The sequence below is a fragment of the Sinocyclocheilus rhinocerous genome, unplaced genomic scaffold (assembly GCF_001515625.1).
Source record: "Sinocyclocheilus rhinocerous isolate Xijiao unplaced genomic scaffold, SAMN03320098_v1.1 scaffold1069, whole genome shotgun sequence".
Taxonomy (NCBI): Eukaryota; Metazoa; Chordata; class Actinopteri; order Cypriniformes; family Cyprinidae; genus Sinocyclocheilus; species Sinocyclocheilus rhinocerous.
This window is the reverse complement of record NW_015635541.1, coordinates 1,882,386-1,902,385: the sequence shown is the minus strand read 5'-3', so window position 1 is coordinate 1,902,385 and position 20,000 is coordinate 1,882,386. Positions and strand designations below refer to the sequence as shown.

General features: G+C 37.8%; 1 protein-coding gene across 1 annotated transcript in view; it reads left to right on the top strand.

Moving 5' to 3' along the window:
• Nucleotides 1–20,000, top strand: part of LOC107747287 (collagen alpha-1(XIX) chain-like) — a 140,059-nt gene that overhangs the window by 36,142 nt on the left and 83,917 nt on the right. The window contains exons 10-14 of the mRNA XM_016561756.1: nt 3,658–3,711; nt 7,183–7,218; nt 9,036–9,065; nt 10,205–10,231; nt 10,543–10,596. Coding sequence (XP_016417242.1) covers nt 3,658–3,711; nt 7,183–7,218; nt 9,036–9,065; nt 10,205–10,231; nt 10,543–10,596 — 201 coding nt within the window. The remainder of the gene's footprint in view (nt 1–3,657; nt 3,712–7,182; nt 7,219–9,035; nt 9,066–10,204; nt 10,232–10,542; nt 10,597–20,000) is intronic.

Here is a 20,000-nt window from a genome sequence, read left to right as displayed (position 1 = left end):
TGAAAAGATGCAAATTTGTTTTTCAATACTTGATTAGCAGAAGAAAGAATTTTTCATATGACATACTTAAAATGTTTATTTGAAATGTAGAGTTCAGTGATATTTATGATAGACAAATTTCAATGGTAATGGTGAAGCAGCTCAGTATGTTTTCCTAAGTGAAAGTTTGATTCAGATAGTATCTGAGTACCTGAGCTCTACTACTTCAAACGTTTGTAGCAATGAATCGCTGAGCAAATGGAAACTCACAAAAAGCATTTCCTGGCGTAACCCCCTTGGCATTTCTGGCCAGCGCTTGAGATATCTCTGTTACTCCACTGGATCTTGTTCCAAAGGTCTTTGAAGGCCTGCCATTCAGCATATCAACAGTTCTCTCTGCTTAAAACTTGCATGCTTCTGAGATGGGCTGTGTTCATTTTAATGTCAATTTTATCTCAACCAACAGCTGAAAAAAAGCTGTGGAAATCGGTTGCTGCACATTAAATGTGTATTTGAGAGGTGTTGTAGGATGTTTATTATGTTTGTGAGTGTTTATGTCTGTAAACATGTCTGCAAGTATCTGTGTGCTTACATTAGCCAGATTTGCACACTTTTGGATACTTAAGTCACGCTTAATAAAATACTGACTCTACTGGCATCTCCAAACAAATGTATACTAAAGCTTTTCTCAGAACTAACTTATTATTTTAAACAAATGATGTCAATGTGAATGTGAATTTTTGTTTGGTTTTGTTCAAGTTTGTTTGGTTTGGTTTGTTTTTGTTTGGTTTCATTCAGTTTCGTTCGTCTGGGTTTGTTTAGATTTACTTGGTTTCATCTGGTTAGTTTGGTTTTGTCTGTTTGGGTTTTTGTTCTATTTATTTATTTATTTATTTTTGTTTTGTTTTTTTGTTTTGAGTTGGTGTATGAAGTCTTACAGGTGTCCTATCGGAATAACAATATGTCCACTAAATTTTAAATCTGTTGTTTTATAATTTGAAGCCTGTGGAAGCCTTTGTTTTAACCAATTGGTGTCAATGCGTTTCGTTTCGTTTCATTTCGTTTTGGTTTTGTACAGGTGTCCTTGCAGTATAAACTCAAGGTTTTCAACTTATTGTTTTGGAATTTGAAACCTATGGAAGCCTGTTTCAACCTTAGAAATTAAATTAAATTAAAATTAATTAAAATAATAAAATAAATTGAAAATGAATGAATGAATGAATGAATGAATTAATTTTACTATGAGGTAGAAACCTGCTTCCATAGAAAGATCTTTTTGTGAAATGTTTTAATTGTGCTATATTTCTTTAAAACAAAATCAAAGCCTCTTGATTTAATATTTCATCTGATGTGATGATATTTATATATTAAGTGCTGCTATGGTGTCCAAACACTTCTTGGGACCGCTGTGTGTGTGTGTGTGTGTGTGCCTCTGTATTGGGAAGAAGCCAGATTGTATTGCGACCTGGCCTGTTCTGCAGCCAGGACGCGCTGTGAAGTACATAATTATCAGGCAAGTGAGCAGAGATCCCTGCGGCATTTTGACCTCACACTGGCGTGACGAGACAGAGAGAGGGACGCAGCCCTGATTTTAACCCATCCTTCACCTCCCCGCTCGTGCTGAAATGCCCAGGGCGAGCAGAGGCTCACTATGCAGTCAGTCTCTCCATCCTCACTCCCGAGGTAGGAACAGCCTGTAGACCTGGAGCTCAAATCAAGTCCCTCTGAAAAGGGCGAATGCAGCTGTTCTTAACTGGGGCTGCTCTTGGGGAGGTGGGACAACAAAGGAAAGGTGCACTGGTTCCCTCAAGGAGTCATTAGATTGTGCTGAAAGCAGGATGGGAGTGCTCTCTCCAAAGACCCCTCTGAACATACATCATTTAAGAGCAGTCGAGGTCTAACCTCCATCATGCCGTCCCAATGCAAGCTTCCCTTCACCTGCGTTTTCATAGTACTGCAATCCTGATCAAGTGCAGATTCTTACTTGCATCTATCTTTGATAGCCTCAGCCAAAGATTGTGTAGAACGATAGGTGTAGAAAGTAATCGCTCGCTGGATTGAGGTCATGTTGAAAATGGAACGCTAACTTGCTGAACACTGCAAGTATACAGTGCATACTGCCCATTTTCTTTAAATAGTATGTAAAATAATAGGCATTATGCAACAATAAATGCTTTAAATTTTAGGATACAACTTTGTCACATGCAGAGTGTTGCATGTGAGTTGGGGACAAGTAATTTGACATTTGTAATTTTATTTATATTTATAATAATATATTTTATGTACTTTATGTATTTTGTTCTTTTAAATTATTATTTTGTTATATTAATTTCTTATTAGAAGCAGTGTGAAGCAGTTATGTTCATTTTTTATTTAATTACATTTAAGTATTTCTTTTTACATTTTAATTGACTTTTTTGTTTTAAGGTATTTACTTTTTTGTTTGGATTTTATTGCTTTTTAAAAAAAATTATATGTATTTATTTTTCTATTCTATTCTATTCTATTCTGTCTGACCACATGGCAGGTGTAAGCATGGTCCAAATTAGTAAGCAAGCAACAGTGCTCTCTTGCAGTTTCATTAATCGTTGTTCAGAAGAGCGCAAGTGAATAGGAACTGCTAAAATTACATATCTAAAATCTTATTCAAATACAATAATCATATTTTTTTTATGAAGCCTCACGATCATCATTTTCACAAAAAAGAGTCTCACAGCTGATGCAAAAGGAGGCTTGCCAGATTTACGCATCTTATTTGTATTGACCTTGTTTTATGGAGAAGGGCTCCAGATTAGTGTTCTCTAGCCCGAGCTTTCACTCAACTGTCTTGACAAGCCTCGCCATCATAAGAGTAAATTAGTCGCACCTCTATCCGTGAACTCGGAGACATTATTAAAAAAAGGGCGATCCACTCATCTGTCCCTAATATAATTCAGTATTAATAGCCTCACTCGAAAGCTTAACTAAGACAAATTGCTGTATTTTGAGGGCCCGCTTTTCTGTCTCTCTAAGTACCTTCTGACTTATTTCAGAAATCTCTCTCTGTGTAGCTGCCGGTCTTGATGTGTCACACCTAACAAGAGCCGCTGTAAATTTAGCCTGTCGATACGTGTCAGGCCTCATTTATCAGCCACCTCTGCTCGGCCGGTTTTCCCTCCCTCACCTTCTTGTATTCCTTTTCCCCCCCCCACCTGTTCTCTCTCTTTTGCTTTTCAGCACTGGCAGTTTTGACTTTGCCTGTGGTTTTGCCTTATCTCCAATCAGATTCCCTCTCACAAAGCCCTGGCAGGCAGGTGATGGGAATTCTAATCCCGGCTCCAGCCGAAAAGCTTGAGAAAACGAGTGTGGTTTTGTGTGTATATTTAGGGTGTGAAATTTGTGCAAATCATTCACTAAAAAGCACAGAAGTGAGAAAACCGATTTGTCATTTAAATGAGGCCAAATCAACACCTTGAGACACTCATTCTTGCCATCGGTGAGATAAGCCGCTGTGCTTCACTGACATGATTTTCACTCTATGATGGCTGGAGCTGCTCCCTGCTGAATTCCTAAATTGGGGGAAGTCAAACTGATACATTGTCTGCTGACTGGAAAGATTTTCCCCTAAGTTGTCCTGCCAGGATGCTGTGAGGAGCCGAATCTGTGATTAAACTGGCTCTTTTCTTTGTGTCTCCTCAGGGTTTGAAAGGAGATCCTGGACCTCAAGGCCTACCTGGTCTCAAAGGTGATAAAGTAAGTCGCCCTGCAAGTTTGATTTCTTGTACCAACCTTTACAAACTGTAGCACAGAGAGAGAGAGATAGAGGCATAGTCTCTATGATCTTAGGGATGTTTTTCAGTCAGTGAACTTTCCAGAATTTTTCTATACAGTATATAGAAAGCCACAGAGGCCTATATATATGCGAGTCATATACTTGCCTGAACATTTTCAAGGTTCTTTTTTTATTTTTATCATTTTAACATTTTAAAGTTTGAAAATGTCACTGCTAAACTTTCTAGAACTCACATTTTTCCCATCTCAGGCCCAGGACATTACTACTAGAGACTCCTTCCAGACCAATATTCAGATTAGCGGTCAACGGATATTGGTTTCTCAGTGGCAGATTCTGCAACCCATCCAATCATAAATATGTGGTGACAGCCTTGCAAAATGTCAATAGTTATTTGTTAGAACTCAAATATGACGTCAGAAAGGTCAAACTACAGAATTTAAAGGAGGAAATGTCTGCATAGTAGGGTTGAACGGAAAATGAGTGACGAACATGAGTTTTGCAGTTAGAAGATAAATATGTATGTAAATTCTTATTTTATATAATCAATTAAAATGTAACGGTGAATGGGATATTCATTGGCTGATATTCGAAGTAAAAAGAGTTACACTAAGGTTCAAAAGTCTGGGGTCTTTACGGTTTTTTTTAAATAAACTTTTGAAGTAATTAAATTTCTCAGTATTTCAAGATAAAAATATCAAATGTGTCTCTAATAATAATGTGTAGTTTAATTTCCTGTTGATTTATATCAGTAGTAATCAATGTGGACATAAGTGGGGCACAGATGACACATTTTTCATGAGAATGACTCATGTTTATTGACACTGATTTAACATGCTATGTGCACAAGACCAAATCCAGAGATGCGAGTTTCAAAATCAAACTTTAGTATGTTGTTTCACAAGCCATATATTTCATTTACTGTATATAATATAGATCAATATCTCTGCCAAGGGTGAACACAGATCTAGTCACTTCAGTAACTGTTTGAATCCGTTGTTGGTTGCGGAATGTAAAGGTATCCTTTTTATATTATGATATTAATTTACTAAAATCCTTTTAAGAACCATGACCACTGATGGTACAAGGAAACATGCGATCATTGATCATGTAGCTTATATTGCTTGTGCTGTGTGTAGCATATAGTAAATGCCTCTGTAAATCAGGCAGATGAAATGCTGCTCCGTTTTGTGGGATGTGGGAATCAATTTTATTACTGGAAGTCGCATTTGTAGTGATCGTGAAAACCATAATGTACACTACGTGAGAACAAACAAGAAAATAGAAAATGTAGTGTAATTCGGATTGTGCGTAAATATTAAAGGAATGTTTCAGATTATGAACAGGTTAATCTCTATTTGCAGGATCTGAGGCATGCTTTCAATTAACGCAGATATGAATTTCAATTATTTAGTAAAAACAAAGAACAAATATGTTTATATTAAAGCATTTAAAATGGGCAAGGCATCCCAGAGGGTTTCCAAATCGAAAAGTGAAGCTCATAATTTTTAGAGATATAATGTTAAATTAATTGTAATGTTCTCTGAGAACAAGTCATCATAAATCTCCCTAAAATTTGTTTTATATATGCTTAAAAACATTTAGCCAGTCTGCAAAAATAAAAATGTAATTCACTTAAAATAAAGTAAATAAATGAAATTGAATAAATTGTCTGAGAATGTCTTGTTTTCTAGTAAAAAAAATACAAATAAATCTTGCTACTCGAAGACACTTTTTGGAAACACTTTTTTGCAGTGTTTGCTTTAAGTTCCAGTGCAAAGGCTTTCCCCAATCACTTTCGTTTTAATTGCATCAATGTACTGTAAACATCATTTTTGTTTGTTTTCACAAATTTTGTTTGTTTCCGTGGTAATAGATCACATGTCACAGATGCTGTTGGTAGAACATGAGTCGCCTTTAATCTGGAACTTTCCTTTAAAATGCCTTCCAGAGTTCCAGCTCATCCAGACAGACCTTCACAGCAGAGGGGAAGATGTGACTTCAATGAAACAGAATGTAGAATAGAGCTTCCTACTCTGATATCTGCTTCCCCAACCCCCCGTGCACACAGACACACGCGTTCACACACACAGACCACTGCTTTCCAAACAATAGATCAAATGTTATTCGCTAATTAGCTGCCATATTACCCATTGCCTTTTACAGTTTTGGGTTTCTTTGTTTGCTTGCGTGCACACTTAATTGTCAATGCAGTGTTTTCAAGCCTTGAAGTTCTAATGAGCTCCTCTGCGTTAGAGCAGAGAATAACCAGCTTCTTTTCATCTCATCTCCCAGTCAGACAGAGGGTGGGAGGAAAACCGTTAGTTCGGATTGAAACTGACAGTCGGAAAGACACGTCACGCTCTTCAAACATAGAATGACTCGGAATATCTTCAAACGGGGCAGCTTTAGGTGTTCACGACTTTATATTTCTGCAAACTTTGATGTGGAGTTTCTGTGGTTTTAAATTGAATTTGAGGAAGGCTCTGCTTGTTTTTGTCAAGGGGTTTTGACTTAAACTGATGTCTCCGCTTGTATTTCATAACCTTGAATATATGAAAGTCCTTCATTTAAGAGCAGATGAGCACAGATACAGGAACAGCCCAGTCGTTTTATTATTATTATTTTAATTTTTTCTTATATTTCTGCAAACTTTGATGTGGAGTTTCTGTGGTTTTAAATTGAATTTGAGGAAGGCTCTGCTTGTTTTTGTCAAGGGGTTTTGACTTAAACTGATGTCTCCGCTTGTATTTCATAACCTTGAATATATGAAAGTCCTTCATTTAAGAGCAGATGAGCACAGATACAGGAACAGCCCAGTCATTTTATTATTATTTTAATTTTTTTCCCAGGTATGTCCCACAGAACTATTCTTAAAGGAATCGTTTTCCTGAAAATAAAAACTTTGTTGTTCCAAACCTGTATGACTTTCTTTCTTCTGAGGAACACATGAGGAGCTGTTTCTATAAAACATGGGAGGAATTTTCAGTTAAAATGTGGAACAATATTTTCACTTTTGGGTGAACTGTTCCCAAAATAGTTTACCCCGAATAAATATGTGGAAATAAGTGTAAACACCATAGTACAGATTAGTTTAAGCGAATGATTGACATTTGGATTTGCATCATTTCTAAGTATAGCACATCTCTCTGAAATATTTGATTCTGATTGGTCAGTCACAGAATTGTGTGGTCAGATATTTTTATTTAATTGCCACCAAACTGTGTAATAAGTGGGATATTATACAGTTAAGCTGATCATTATACTAAACAGACTATATAAATAGACCTGATTTATAATGTGCCAATGCTGTGTTAACTATACATTATCCTTTACTCATCTCTGGATATTTTAGGAACAAAATGCTGCTTTTTGGATGATTTGCTTTTATTTGTACTGTAATCACTCCTCTGAATTTTGTCTTTCTGTTGCAGGGGGAAACAGGTCCGTCAAGTGTGGGAACACTCTCGGTATGTATCTTACATCATCCTCCAGCAACCCTGCATGTTATTTCATAGCTCAACGTAAAACTGACTCTTTTTAAATGAAACCAATCATGAAGCATGATCTGCATTATTAATGATATGCATTAAGCACTGAAATGAGATTTGTGGAGAGTCATTGCTAAGGTTTAAGGAAATGGTTAACACTACTAATTGCTGACATAGATGTGAGAAAGGTGCTCAAGCAGGGTGTAATGATACATACAGTCTTTATACAGTAGGAAAGACCGGTAAACAGAGTTTCAAAGCTGAGAGACAATTACTTTTATTAACCTCACCTTCAGCTGCATTTGAGTATGGCCACTTTCTATGATCCAGTCAATTCCTGATGAAGCAAATATCATCACATTTTTTATTATTTAACTTACTGATTTACTCAAAAGTACAGAAGTACAAGCAATTAATATTTTCAGTAAGGATGTATTAAATGGATCGAAAGTGACAGTAAAGGCATTTATAATTCAATTTCAAATAAATGCTTTTCTTTTGAACTTTCTATTCATCAACGAATGCATCACAAGTTTCCACAAAAATATTAAGCAGCATAACTGTTTTCATCATTGATAATAATCAGAAATGTTTCTTGATCACCAATCCATCATATTAGAGCGATTTCTGAAGGATCACGTGACACTGAAGACTAGAGTAACGGCTGCTGAAAATTCAGCTTTGAATCACGGGAATACATTGCATTTTGAAAATATAATAAAATAGAAACCAGTTATTTGAAATTGTATTAATATTTCACAATACTTGTAATGTATTTAGTTAGAGTAAATGCAATTTTGAGACATCTTTCAAAAAACAAGTTTGAAAGCAGGATTGTAAAATGTGCTGTTAGCAATGTTTCATGTTGATTTTAATACTGAAAATACTGCATTCACTGCATTCAAACAAATAAATAAAAAGCAAAGAAGAGCCCACACATGCTCAGTCAGGGGCGACCAACAGCAGTGTGGACAGACTGGAGGTTAGACGTGTCCTGCAAGTAGAGAGCTAATATTTCCACACATTATATGAGGGACACGTCCACTATATCTCATAAGACACCAGAATGGGATGTATGTTCTTTGTGTGTAAGGATATAGTACTGCAGCTCTGGCCCTTTATGTAACATAAACATTAAACTAACCCCAGCGGAACTATATCAGGGCATAACGGTTATTTACTCATGCTAATTTTACGTTTTATGAGGACAAGCAGGAATACCAGGGATTCAAACGTGAGAGCCGACAACACGCTTGCCATATCACCACTCCCTCTTGTAGTCAAGTTGTAAATCATGCAAGACAAAAACATCTAACAAGCTTTCTTGATGTTTAAACAAATAGCATTTAGCTGACATGTTGGATTTTACATTTCAGGTTTTTATATTGTGTTATGGGTGTTGTAGACATCTGTCGCCCTCTTTTTTTTTTTACGACCTCTAACATCACAGGCCGTCTCTCCCCTGTTACATTCTGACAGTTTTAGGAGCCTTTAAAGCTCTTGTTCTCCGACTTTCACCGAACACAAGGAGCGAATGGCTATTTTTGCAGCTGTTTCTAAGATGTGTCAGTATTTTCGAGGATGCCAGCTGAAAGATGACTCCACACTGTTTTACTCTGCATCTGAAAGGCTGTCTGTGTGTGTATGTGACTGGTCATGCTGTTTGTCCTTTCAATGGGTCATGTACTGTAATGATATGTGTTCCTGACCTTTGTTCTAACAGTGTTAACAGCTGAACTTAATTGCTGTCTTTGTTTGATGAAACGGGTGATAATCTGTCGTCTGCTTTCTTCTAGGTTGAGCAGCAAGCTCAAAAAGGGGACCAGGTAAAAACATATTTGGGTTTTGTGTTCTAAAACTATACTGTACTTTCAGCACATAGCAGTGCAGATTTGACTGATTTTTCTGGAGAATTGTATTATAGTGCTTGTAAGGCAGCACTCAATACTTATATCCACCTTTTCTCCTGGATTTTCCTGCAATTTTTCATGATTCATAGGGAAAGCCTGTTGCCTTTTATGCAGTGTGTTTTTAATTAAACAGCTAGAAAAAGTCTGCTGGTGCTTCTTCAGAACGTTCTGCAGCTAATCCAGCCAGAACTGCTTAACGTACAGACTCGATTAAAATCTGTTTTGTAGAGAATTTTCAACTGGCTATTTTAATTGTCAAAATGTAATGTAAAAAAAAAATGTAAATGTAAAAAACAAACCAAAAAAAAGACGACGACATAGTAACTTTTGTGTTAAAAATTGTGATCAGTCTCTCTTATCTAGTTCTAAATCTATTTTCTGAAAGATAGTATTATGTTTTATGGTTCATGTTCAGGGACAACATAAAACAAGATGTGCTGAGCATGTCATCTGCAGCACTTAAATAAAACCTAACTTTACCTAAAACTTGTTCTGTTACTTTATTGCAAACACTGGCATTTCCAAATTTAACTAGTGACTTTACACAATATATTTTTGTATTTACTTCCGTTCAAAAGTTTGAGAGATTTCTGTTCATTAAGAAATAATTTTATTCGGCAAGGATGCTTTTTTTTTTTTTAAACTTTCTATTCATCAAAGAATCCTGACAAAAGTATCATGGTTTCCACAAAAATATTAAGCATCTGTTTTTAACATTGATGAAAAATAAATATTTCTTGAGCGTCAAATCAGCATATTAGAATGATTTGTGAAGGATCACGAGACACTGAAGACTGGAATAATGACTGCTGGAAATCACAGGAATAAATTACATTTTATTTTTGCTGTTTTTACTGTATTTTCTATCAAATAAACACAGCTTTTGTGAGCATAAAGACTTCTTTCAGAAACATCTTACATGCCCCAAACTTTTGAACGATAGTGCAAAGATAGATTAGGATAATAAAGCTTAGCCTAAAAATGTTGCTTAAATAGGGACAAATTTGGATGATTTAAAATATTCAGAGAATCTATATTTCTTTTTTTTTGTGCAGGGTCCCCCAGGAATTCCTGGAGAAAAGGTAAGTGCTTCAGCAGCATTTTCATGAATTAATTTAATCATATTTTTTTTGCCTTCCTTAATGAAGTTCACCCATGAGCTGTGAACATGCCTCTGTCTCTCAGCACTTTAGTAAGCGCCGGCATGTAAACCCATCCAGGCAGAGCCAGCTGCTTTGTCCTCATATTTAACATTAATCTTGCTTCTGGATGTAATCACGTTTTTGAGAGCATTAATGACCATGGACAGGTGGAAACCTCCGGACCCGCCTGCTTTATGTACTGCAATGCTTTCTGAGAACTGAAACCCTGATCCTTTACCCATCATCCCCAGGGAGACGCTGGCCTGCCCGGTCAACCAGGAGCACCAGGGAAAGAGGGCAAAAGGGTGAGTAAACCGAAGCAGGTCGCCGCCTGTGTGGGCTGGATCCATGTTGCATATAAGTGTTTGTGTGACTGAGCCATCAGCGAGATGGGCCTTTGGGAGTGACCCGGCAGCAGCTGGAACGAGAGAAAGATCGGGGAGCTCTGTGTGGGCCTAGTCTCATGGGAATGACTGTGAATATTCAACTGTAAGGTCAGTCGTAGACTGACAGCACGTGTGGCCGACCCCAGCAGGAAACAATCTCAAGGGTGATTTACTGTTCAGTCGTGACATGCTCGAACGTATTGAGAAAACGATACTGTTTCATTATTGATTTTATCCTTTGTTTCTCATCGCCACCAGCCAAGGGTTAAATTGTTAGTCTGCCCACGGCACGAAAGCTTTATGTGAAATTTGACTGCCTGCAACAAATTGCAGTTGCGCGTTCCGCTTATTTGAATTACCTAAGCCGCTGAGCCATTTCACTAGAGGCGCGCTAACACCTGTTAACGCAAATGTTATCTCGGCTCCTCGAGTGGTTAATGGTCCTGAATGGTGTACAGTTGTTTCTCGACTCCCTTGAATGTGATAAAAAGTATTAAAAATGTATGCCACTTAGATGGAGGAGAATACTTGGGTCCGCCGCAGGGACTGTAAGCACAGCATTAAGCCCATTCAACAGAATGAATGAATATTTATAATCCTCCGCAGGGTGAAACAGGCCTTAGCCTTTAATAGTTCAGAGTTATTGGAAGAGATCTCATTACGGTTACCTGCCTTCCTCACTGATTAAGCAAATACAATATCTCTTATAATATATTCAGGACATTTGAGACGTGCGGGCTAAATCAATGTTCATGGAAGCAAGCCGGAAAGCCTTTCTCATAGATTTCTTGGTGAAGGGGTCAAAAGAGTCAGATGAAGTTTAGTTAATAATGTCTGAATGTCAATATCTGTAATAACTCAAGCATATAGCATTAAAAGACACCAAAATAACAATTGAAATGGATCGGAGCACCCATGGGATAAGAGCTCATGTTAATTATGAGATGGAAGATCAGAGCGAGGGCAAGAGTGTTCTTGCACTGCAAAAAATCATTTCATTAATTGCTATTTTCAAGTTTTCTAGTAGAAAATATCCAAACACTGTTTAAATAAGATTAATTTACTTGAGAAGCCAAGTTGCATAAGACTTGTTTTCAGACAATATATTTTGAGTATTTTTCTTTTTTCTTTTAAGTATAAACCTTTCAAAGTTGTGTTTTTTAGAACTGTCCACATATCTTTTTTTATATAGTGTTGGGTAGCCCCGCCCACAACACAGTTTAATTGGTCCAAAATCCCACTCCTCTTGACTGTATGTATCTGATTGGCTGTTATTGTGCCTTACTGAGGAACCAAATTGTGGCAGACAACTGCTTTCCACTGGAAACACAAGTTAAGGTATTTTCAAATGTAAAGATACTGCACAAATACCGATGAATACCAATATGCAGAGGCGTTGCTAGACCTTGGGCTGAAGGGGCCCTTTTTTTTAAAATAACAATGGAAATGGATCGGAGCACCCATGGGATAAGAGCTCATGTTAATTATGAGATGGAAGATCAGAGCGAGGGCAAGAGTGTTCTTGCACTGCAAAAAATCATTTCATTAATTGCTATTTTCAAGTTTTCTAGTAGAAAATATCCAAACACTGTTTAAATAAGATTAATTTACTTGAGAAGCCAAGTTGCATAAGACTTGTTTTCAGACAATATATTTTGAGTATTTTTCTTTTTTCTTTTAAGTATAAACCTTTCACAGTTGTGTTTTTTAGAACTGTCCACATTTCTTTTTTTATATAGTGTTGGGTAGCCCCGCCCACAACACAGTTTAATTGGTCCAAAATCCCACTCCTCTTGACTGTATGTATCTGATTGGCTGTTATTGTGCCTTACTGAGGAACCAAATTGTGGCAGACAACTGCTTTCCACTGGAAACACAAGTTAAGGTATTTTCAAATGTAAAGATACTGCACAAATACCGATGAATACCAATATGCAGAGGCGTTGCTAGACCTTGGGCTGAAGGGGCACTTTTTTTTTTTTTTTCGGGTAGCCCTAAATTGTATTTCTCACAGAACTGTGAGCACAAATGGCAGGGTGTCCTTGCGCAAAGCCTTGTTATTATGACTCATTCGCGCCACTTTCATGGGATTGTTCCCGTTTCCGTTCTGCCCGCCCGCTTTTCTCACCAAAAATGAATTGCTACCTAGCAGGCAACTTTTTCGGAACAGCTCCCAGCACTGTACTTCATCACTATGGAGTCAATATAATGCCACATATATATGCAAAATAATAAAGTTTTGCAAAAGAAAATAAAGTTTTGCAAACGAAAATAAAGTTTTGCAAATGAAAATAAAAGTATTGAGAAAAAATAAATGTGATTTTTGCAGACAAAAATAAAGAATTGCAAAAGAAAATGAAGTATTGCGAGAAAAAAAAAAGTTTTGCAAACAAAAATAAAGGTGTTATTTTTTAGTCATCAACTATGTTTTTGTCCTGTTGTTTTAAGTTCATGGCTATTTTTAAGCAGGTTACACTAATCACTTTCCTTAATGGTGAATATAAACCAGCCTGTGATTACAACGAGAATTACAAGGAAATAAATACATATTTGAGTGGTGTAATATTATAATAAAATGTTTTAAGATAACCCATGTTTTTTAAATTACTAAAATACCCTAAATAGACTATAATAAGCCATAATAATTCAATTTTCGTTTGCAAAACTTTATTTTCTTTTGCAAAACTTTATTTTCTTTTGCAAAACTTTATTATTTTGCATATATATGTGGCATTATATTGACTCCATACATCACCCCCTCACACTTCTGCTGCTATTTGTCTGTCTGCCCACGGTGAAAAAAATTACCTACTGGATACCGCATTACCGTCATTCAGTCTTGGTAAAGTCAATCAAATCACTGAATTATGCACCCATGTTTTCATGTGTATATAGAGTAATAGTAGTTTTTGTTATTACTACTAAATCATTTTTAAATTATTTAAGTTATAAAAAACATTAAAACAGTTAATTTATAATTAGTAGAAGTAGTAGTACTATTGTTGTTGTTGTTATTACTTTGTTCATTTATAATTATACGTTTTCACTGTGTCTAGAATTCATCATTTTTAGTTGATATTTTATCCTTTCCAATATAAAATGCAACTCTAGTTTGAATTATTTACTTTGCAGGCAGCTTTGCATTGCGGCATGGCGCTAATGGGCTAAGTCTCCAATGTTATTTAAGTTTAGCGACACCCCTGCTAATGAGACCACTTTGGTATGTGTTTACATGTGCTTGCATGTGTGCGTGAATGAGTCTAAGTGCGTTTATTTATGTGTCTGTTTGTGTTGGAGGGTGGCATCAGGTTGATTTAAATAATAATGCTTTGCTACTGAATTGCACTAGGAGAAAAGGCATGAATAGTAATGCAAAGTGCTTGCTTTTATCCATTATGGATGGCACTGACACCACGTGATGAGCAAAACTGGAGGACTTTGGGACCATGTGACACTCTACAAGAGATCAAACAAGAAGCAGAGGAGCACCAACAGAAAAAAAAAAAAGGATCTCTCTCCTTCCCGATGGCGGCACACTGAAATATTCATCAGTGCTTGGAATGGGGTGCAAAGCTCTGTGCTGCTGGCTTCCTGTGCTACAGGACGCAGAAAAGCACAGGCCCGCATGCCATGGCAACGAGACTGCCAGTTTATGTTACACACAGTCAACTGGCAACTACAGCTGACATACATTTGCGTAATTAGTCAGAATTGAGTTGAAGAACGGCTACTTGTGCTGCAGGTGTGTGTAGGAGTGTGTTTGTGTGTGTGTGTGCGCTTGGGTAAACAGAAAGGGCACAAACCTCTGTAATACACCCACAGTAAATAGATGGTTTTATTAGGAGACAGAAAAGCAGCAGCCCACACTTGCGTATCACAGTGCACTCACCCCTAAGCCAGAACATACACAGAGCATGTTCCCGTTTAATGTTATGCCAAGTTCTCCAGCGCTCAGTGCTGCCCTGGCTGGCGTACAGTCATGTGTGGGTTCAATGTGTGCGTTCACCTCACACTCACACCTAATAGTGTTCGTCGGCCGTTTAGCTGGTGGGATGCGGAGTATTATCAAATAGGAGCTTCAAACTCTTCACTGAGCGGCTAGGGACGTGGAGAGCTCACTCTTATCTGTAATGTACAAAATCTGCTTTTTCACAGAGTGTGCAGCACTGCAGTACTGAACACCTGAGCAAAAATCATAATTAAATCATCGTTTTGGATCCATTTTGTAAAAGCAAAAGAAAGCATTGTCAAATCTAAGAAAGCATTTAAGCTGGTAGTTTTGGCATGATCTACTAATTAAGATTGTTCACAGTGATAGAGATGCTGTAGGTACTGTATACTGTGGATGTTTGAGTGTTGTGTTTCTTTTTTTTTTAACAGAGAAACTTCTATTGCAGTTGTATCTCATTGCTGGCATGTTTGAATCTTTTTATTTTAGTGTGTTCTAAATAGACCTACAAATCTTTGAATTTTGAAATCAAGAACTTAAATGTTAGTGAGTATAATGCTACAACACTTAAGTATTTATATAGATGGATAGGTATAGATATACAGTGCTGCTTGAAAGTTTGTGAACCCTTTAGAATTTTCTATATTTCTTCATAAGTATGACCCCAAAAATCATCATATTCTTGCACAAGTCCTGAAAGTAGACAAAGAGAACCCAATCAAACAAATGCAACATGATCTCATGACGAAAACGTACCTGTGGGAACTTTTTAGCAAAATATGTAAAGTACCAATAAGTACATATCACTGCAGTTTCCAACAGAAATGAACACTAGAGGCGGTAAAACAGTGAGCACTTGTAATCGTTTTCGTACACAGTTATGATTACAGCTCCATATGTTTCAGTTTCCGGATGTAACAAGCTTGCTCGGTAGCTCAGCCGGCACGGAATTGGACTTAGGATGTGGAATTCTTGGGTACGAATCTCGTGAAAAACATGACTCACAATTTAAAGAGCTCAAAGATGATCGAGAAGATCGAAAAACAAGCTAAAACGGCATGATTGTGATTGCGTTTTTACGTCACATTCGCTTTTGTTCATACTATAGGGTAGGTTTAGGTGTAGTGCAGATGGTACAAACAAAAGAGATCTCTGAGGATCTCAGAAAAAGAGTTGTTGTTGAAACGTTACAAAACCATCTCTAAAGAGTTTGGACTCCACAAAATCCACAGTTAGACAGACTGTGTACAAATGGAGGAAATTCAAGACCACTGTTGCCTTTCCCAAGAGTGGTCGACCAACAAAGATCACTATAATAGCAAGATGTGTAATAGTTTGCGAGGTTGCAAAAGAACCCAGAGTAACCTCTAAGCAACTAAAGGCAATTCTCACATTGGCTAATGTTAATTTTCACGAGTCCACCATCAGGAGAACACTGAACGACCATGGATTGCATGGTAGAGTTGCAAGGAGAAAGCCACTGCTCTCCAAAAACAACTGCCTGTCCGCAGTTTGCTAAAGATCATGTGGACGAAACCAGGGGGCTACTGGAGAAATGTTTTGTGGACGGATGAGACCAAAATATAACTTTTTGGTTTAAATGAGAAGTGTTATGTTTGGAGAAAAGAACACACTGCATCCCAGCTTAAGAACCTTATCCCATCTGTAAAACATGGTGGTGATAGTATCATGGTTTGGGCCTGTTCTGCTGCATCTGGGACAGCATGACTTGTCATCATTGATGGAGCAATAAATTCTGAATTATACCAGCAAATTCTAAAGGAAAATGTCAGGACATCTGTCCGTGAGTCTCAAGAGTAAATGGGTCATGCAGCAAGACAACGACCCCAAGCACACAAGTCATTCTACCAAAGGATGGTTGAAGAAGAATAAAGTTTTGGAATGGCCAAGTCAAAGTCTGGACCTTAATCCAATTGAAATGTTGTGGAAGGACCTGAAGCAAGCAGTTCATAGGACGAAACCCACCAACATCCCAGAGTTGAAGTGGTTCTGTACTGAGGAATGGGCTACAAAATTCCTACAAGCCGTTGTGCAGGACTGAGATCTATCTATCTGACTGACTATCTTTCTTGATTTTGTTTGTTTTAAGTTTTTATAAAAGTATGATCAGTTTGTGTGGGTATCTAACCCATGACTTTGGTCTTGGTAGCACCAAGCTCTTCCAGTTGAGTTACTAGAATGTTTTAAGGTGCATTCCCTTCTCCATTAACACAGCAGAGGGACTGATATGTTGTATTTTCCGCTGTGAGACTAGAGCGGTGGGTGCAGGCATCATAATTGCTCCTTTTATCTTAGCAAAAGTGTTACTCCGAGAAAAAGGAGTATAATGAATCCGCTAATTGTGGTGATGTATGTAATTAGTGACTCTTGGGCTAATTGTAGTCGAGTCAGAATGTTAATGAAGATTGAAGACTGCAGCTGTAGAAAATGAGCCGTTACTATATCTTGCAACATTGCCAATGCTTTAATACCTCATCCATACTGTTCAATGGCAGTGATCCGTTTGGGCTTTCATCTCTAAAATGTTCTGACATGCTCAGCCAAAAGAGCAAAGCACTATAGGAAGTTAAAGGGGTCATATGATGCTGCTAAAAAGAACATTATTTTGTGTATTTGGTGTAATGAAACGTGTTTATGCGGTTTAAAGTTAAAAAAACACATTATTTCCCACATACTGTACATTATTGTTTCTCCTCTATGCCCCGCCTTTTTGAAACGCGTCGATTTTTACAAAGCTCATCGGTCTGAAAAAGCGAGGTGTGCTGTGATTGGCCAGCTATCCAGTGCGTTGTGATTGGCCGAATACCTCAAGCGTGAGACGGAAATGTTACGCCCCTCACCATACTGTTGATGCCGTGTCCCGGCCGGAGCGACGAGACAAAAACATTAAAACCCATTACAAACGAGGCATTTGTTGCATCCAGCGGGGACATAATTACTGATTATAATGACTTATACTGTCGTTTTACGCGTTGCGTTGCATTGCGCCGCGTAAACATAAAACCCCGTCTGCATTTGTGATCAGAGAAATGACAAACAACAAGTGCTAACGTTAATCCACACTGCCCAAAACTCGCGTTTGAATCATCAGTGGCAAATCCTTTAAATGAAAACGTACTTACAGAATGTGAGTCAGAACTGCCGGCATTGTAGTCAACTCTCCCAGGATCAGTAAACAGTCCTCCATAAAATGCGCTGCACACATCTGGATATTTGGGTTAAACTGTTCTGGAACAGTGTTGTAAATACAACTTAACCACTGATTTGTAGTCGTGTCCTCTTTTGGAAGACCAAACAAAGTAGTTTCGCTTTCACAACGAAAAACACAGCGGCCTAGCGTGAGCGAAAGCCCCGGCTTAGCCTGAGCTGAAGCCGGGCAAGAGTGAGCTGAGGCGGCGGGGTCGAGAACGGCGGTCCCGGCAAAGAAGCGGTGAAAACGGTGAAAGCCAATCCGGCGATCCACAGCACTAAGTTGAAGTATTCCCTCAGCGACCAGCACAGATCAGCTCTAGGCATGACGAAGCGGATATCGTCCTCTTTTGGAAGACCAAACAAAGTAGTTTCGCTTTCACAACGAAAAACACAGCGGCCTAGCGTGAGCGAAAGCCCCGGCTTAGCCTGAGCTGAAGCCGGGCAAGAGTGAGCTGAGGCGGCGGGGTCGAGAACGGCGGTCCCGGCAAAGGAGCGGTGAAAACGGTGAAAGCCAATCCGGCGATCCACAGCACTAAGTTGATGTATTCCCTCAGCGACCAGCACAGATCAGCTCTAGGCATGACGAAGCGGATATCGTCCTCTTTTGGAAGACCAAACAAAGTAGCTTCGCTTTCACAACGAAGCACACAGCGTCTTCAGGACATGGCGGCAGCGGCAACAATACTACAGTGACAATAAAAGTTACGCCTTCTTTCTTTGCGTGAACATCTGGGCGGCGTTATGCAAATCTTCCCAGATCGTGACGTAGGTATGTGGGGGCGTGTTAGAATGAGCCGTTTTAGGTAGGCGTGGTTAACTCTTAACTTTTATAAAGATGGACCATCCATTTATTTATTCATTTTATGGGATTCAACCTTAAAAATTTTTACATTTATTCATTGTTTGTCAAACCAATATTTAAAGTTTATCTTGACAATCTTTCCCATTTTAAAATGACAGTTTTTAAATTTTTAAATTATAGTTAAATTATTTTTTTATTATTATTTCAGTTCCTTTTTTGTAAATTTGAATTTGAATGGAATTCTACATTTCCATTTGATCAATTCAAATGTAATTACATTTGATGACATTCCAGACATTGTTGTTACAGTAATGATTTTAATAAAATAATTTCATAGAAATGACACTCATTAAAAAGAAAATTATTACAAATTGTTCAAATGTTTGCCATTTTAATTGTATTAATTTCCTTTTTTTAGACCTGAAAAGTATTTATTTATTTATTTAAACCCAAAAACATTTAAGATTTTATGCTTAGTTATGTTAATGACAATTGTAGTGATATCAGATGTTCGATAGCCTCACACGGGGCACCAATAATGTAGTGATTTTAGATTTAAGTAGCACCACCAGTGTAATGGCTTTGGGCTTAAATATTAACATTAATATTAATACTTAGTTTTGGTCATACTATTTTACGGGGCACCAACCAAGGAATTCCACCTTGATAATAAAGAACAATCATGGAAGATTGTTGAATAAATAAAAATTTTATTTCACTTCTAGGAAGTGATAAGTTATTTTATCAGATGAACTTATCAGAAGATTCTGAAGTCGTTGCAGAAGATTGGGGGGCACTAAGCTTGTGGTCGTTGTTGCTGTGGCAGTTTCCAAACTCCCCAAACTCGCTTCTTGCAGAACTTCCTTGTTTCTCCAGAACCTAATTTTGACAACATCTTAGCGCAAGGTCTTAGCAACAGGTCGACCACACCACTTAGCTTAGCGCAAGGTCTTAGCAACAGGTCGACCACACCACTTAGCACCCTTCTTTGTCTTGGAGAGAAACTTTTATTCCTTCCCTGAGAAGGCGGGGTTTGCAAGTTGGCACCTTTCAGATCCAGCGTTTTGACTGGCCGGTGCGGTCAGAGGTGGCCATGGTACAGTATGGTATCTCTGATATGAGGTCTGTTTGCATAGTTAAAGTCCACATTTGGAACAATGTCTTTAACGTTTTTCCTATGCATAATTCACTTTCCAAACCAATTCCAGATTAACCTACACATTGTGTTGAAAATATGAAGACCAAACACCAATGGGTAATGCTGAGCATATACGTTAATGGGTAATGTTGCGTACCCTGTTGTATCACACACACAGCACTCATTAAAGTCCCCATGAAATCAAAATTAAAGTTTTTTTT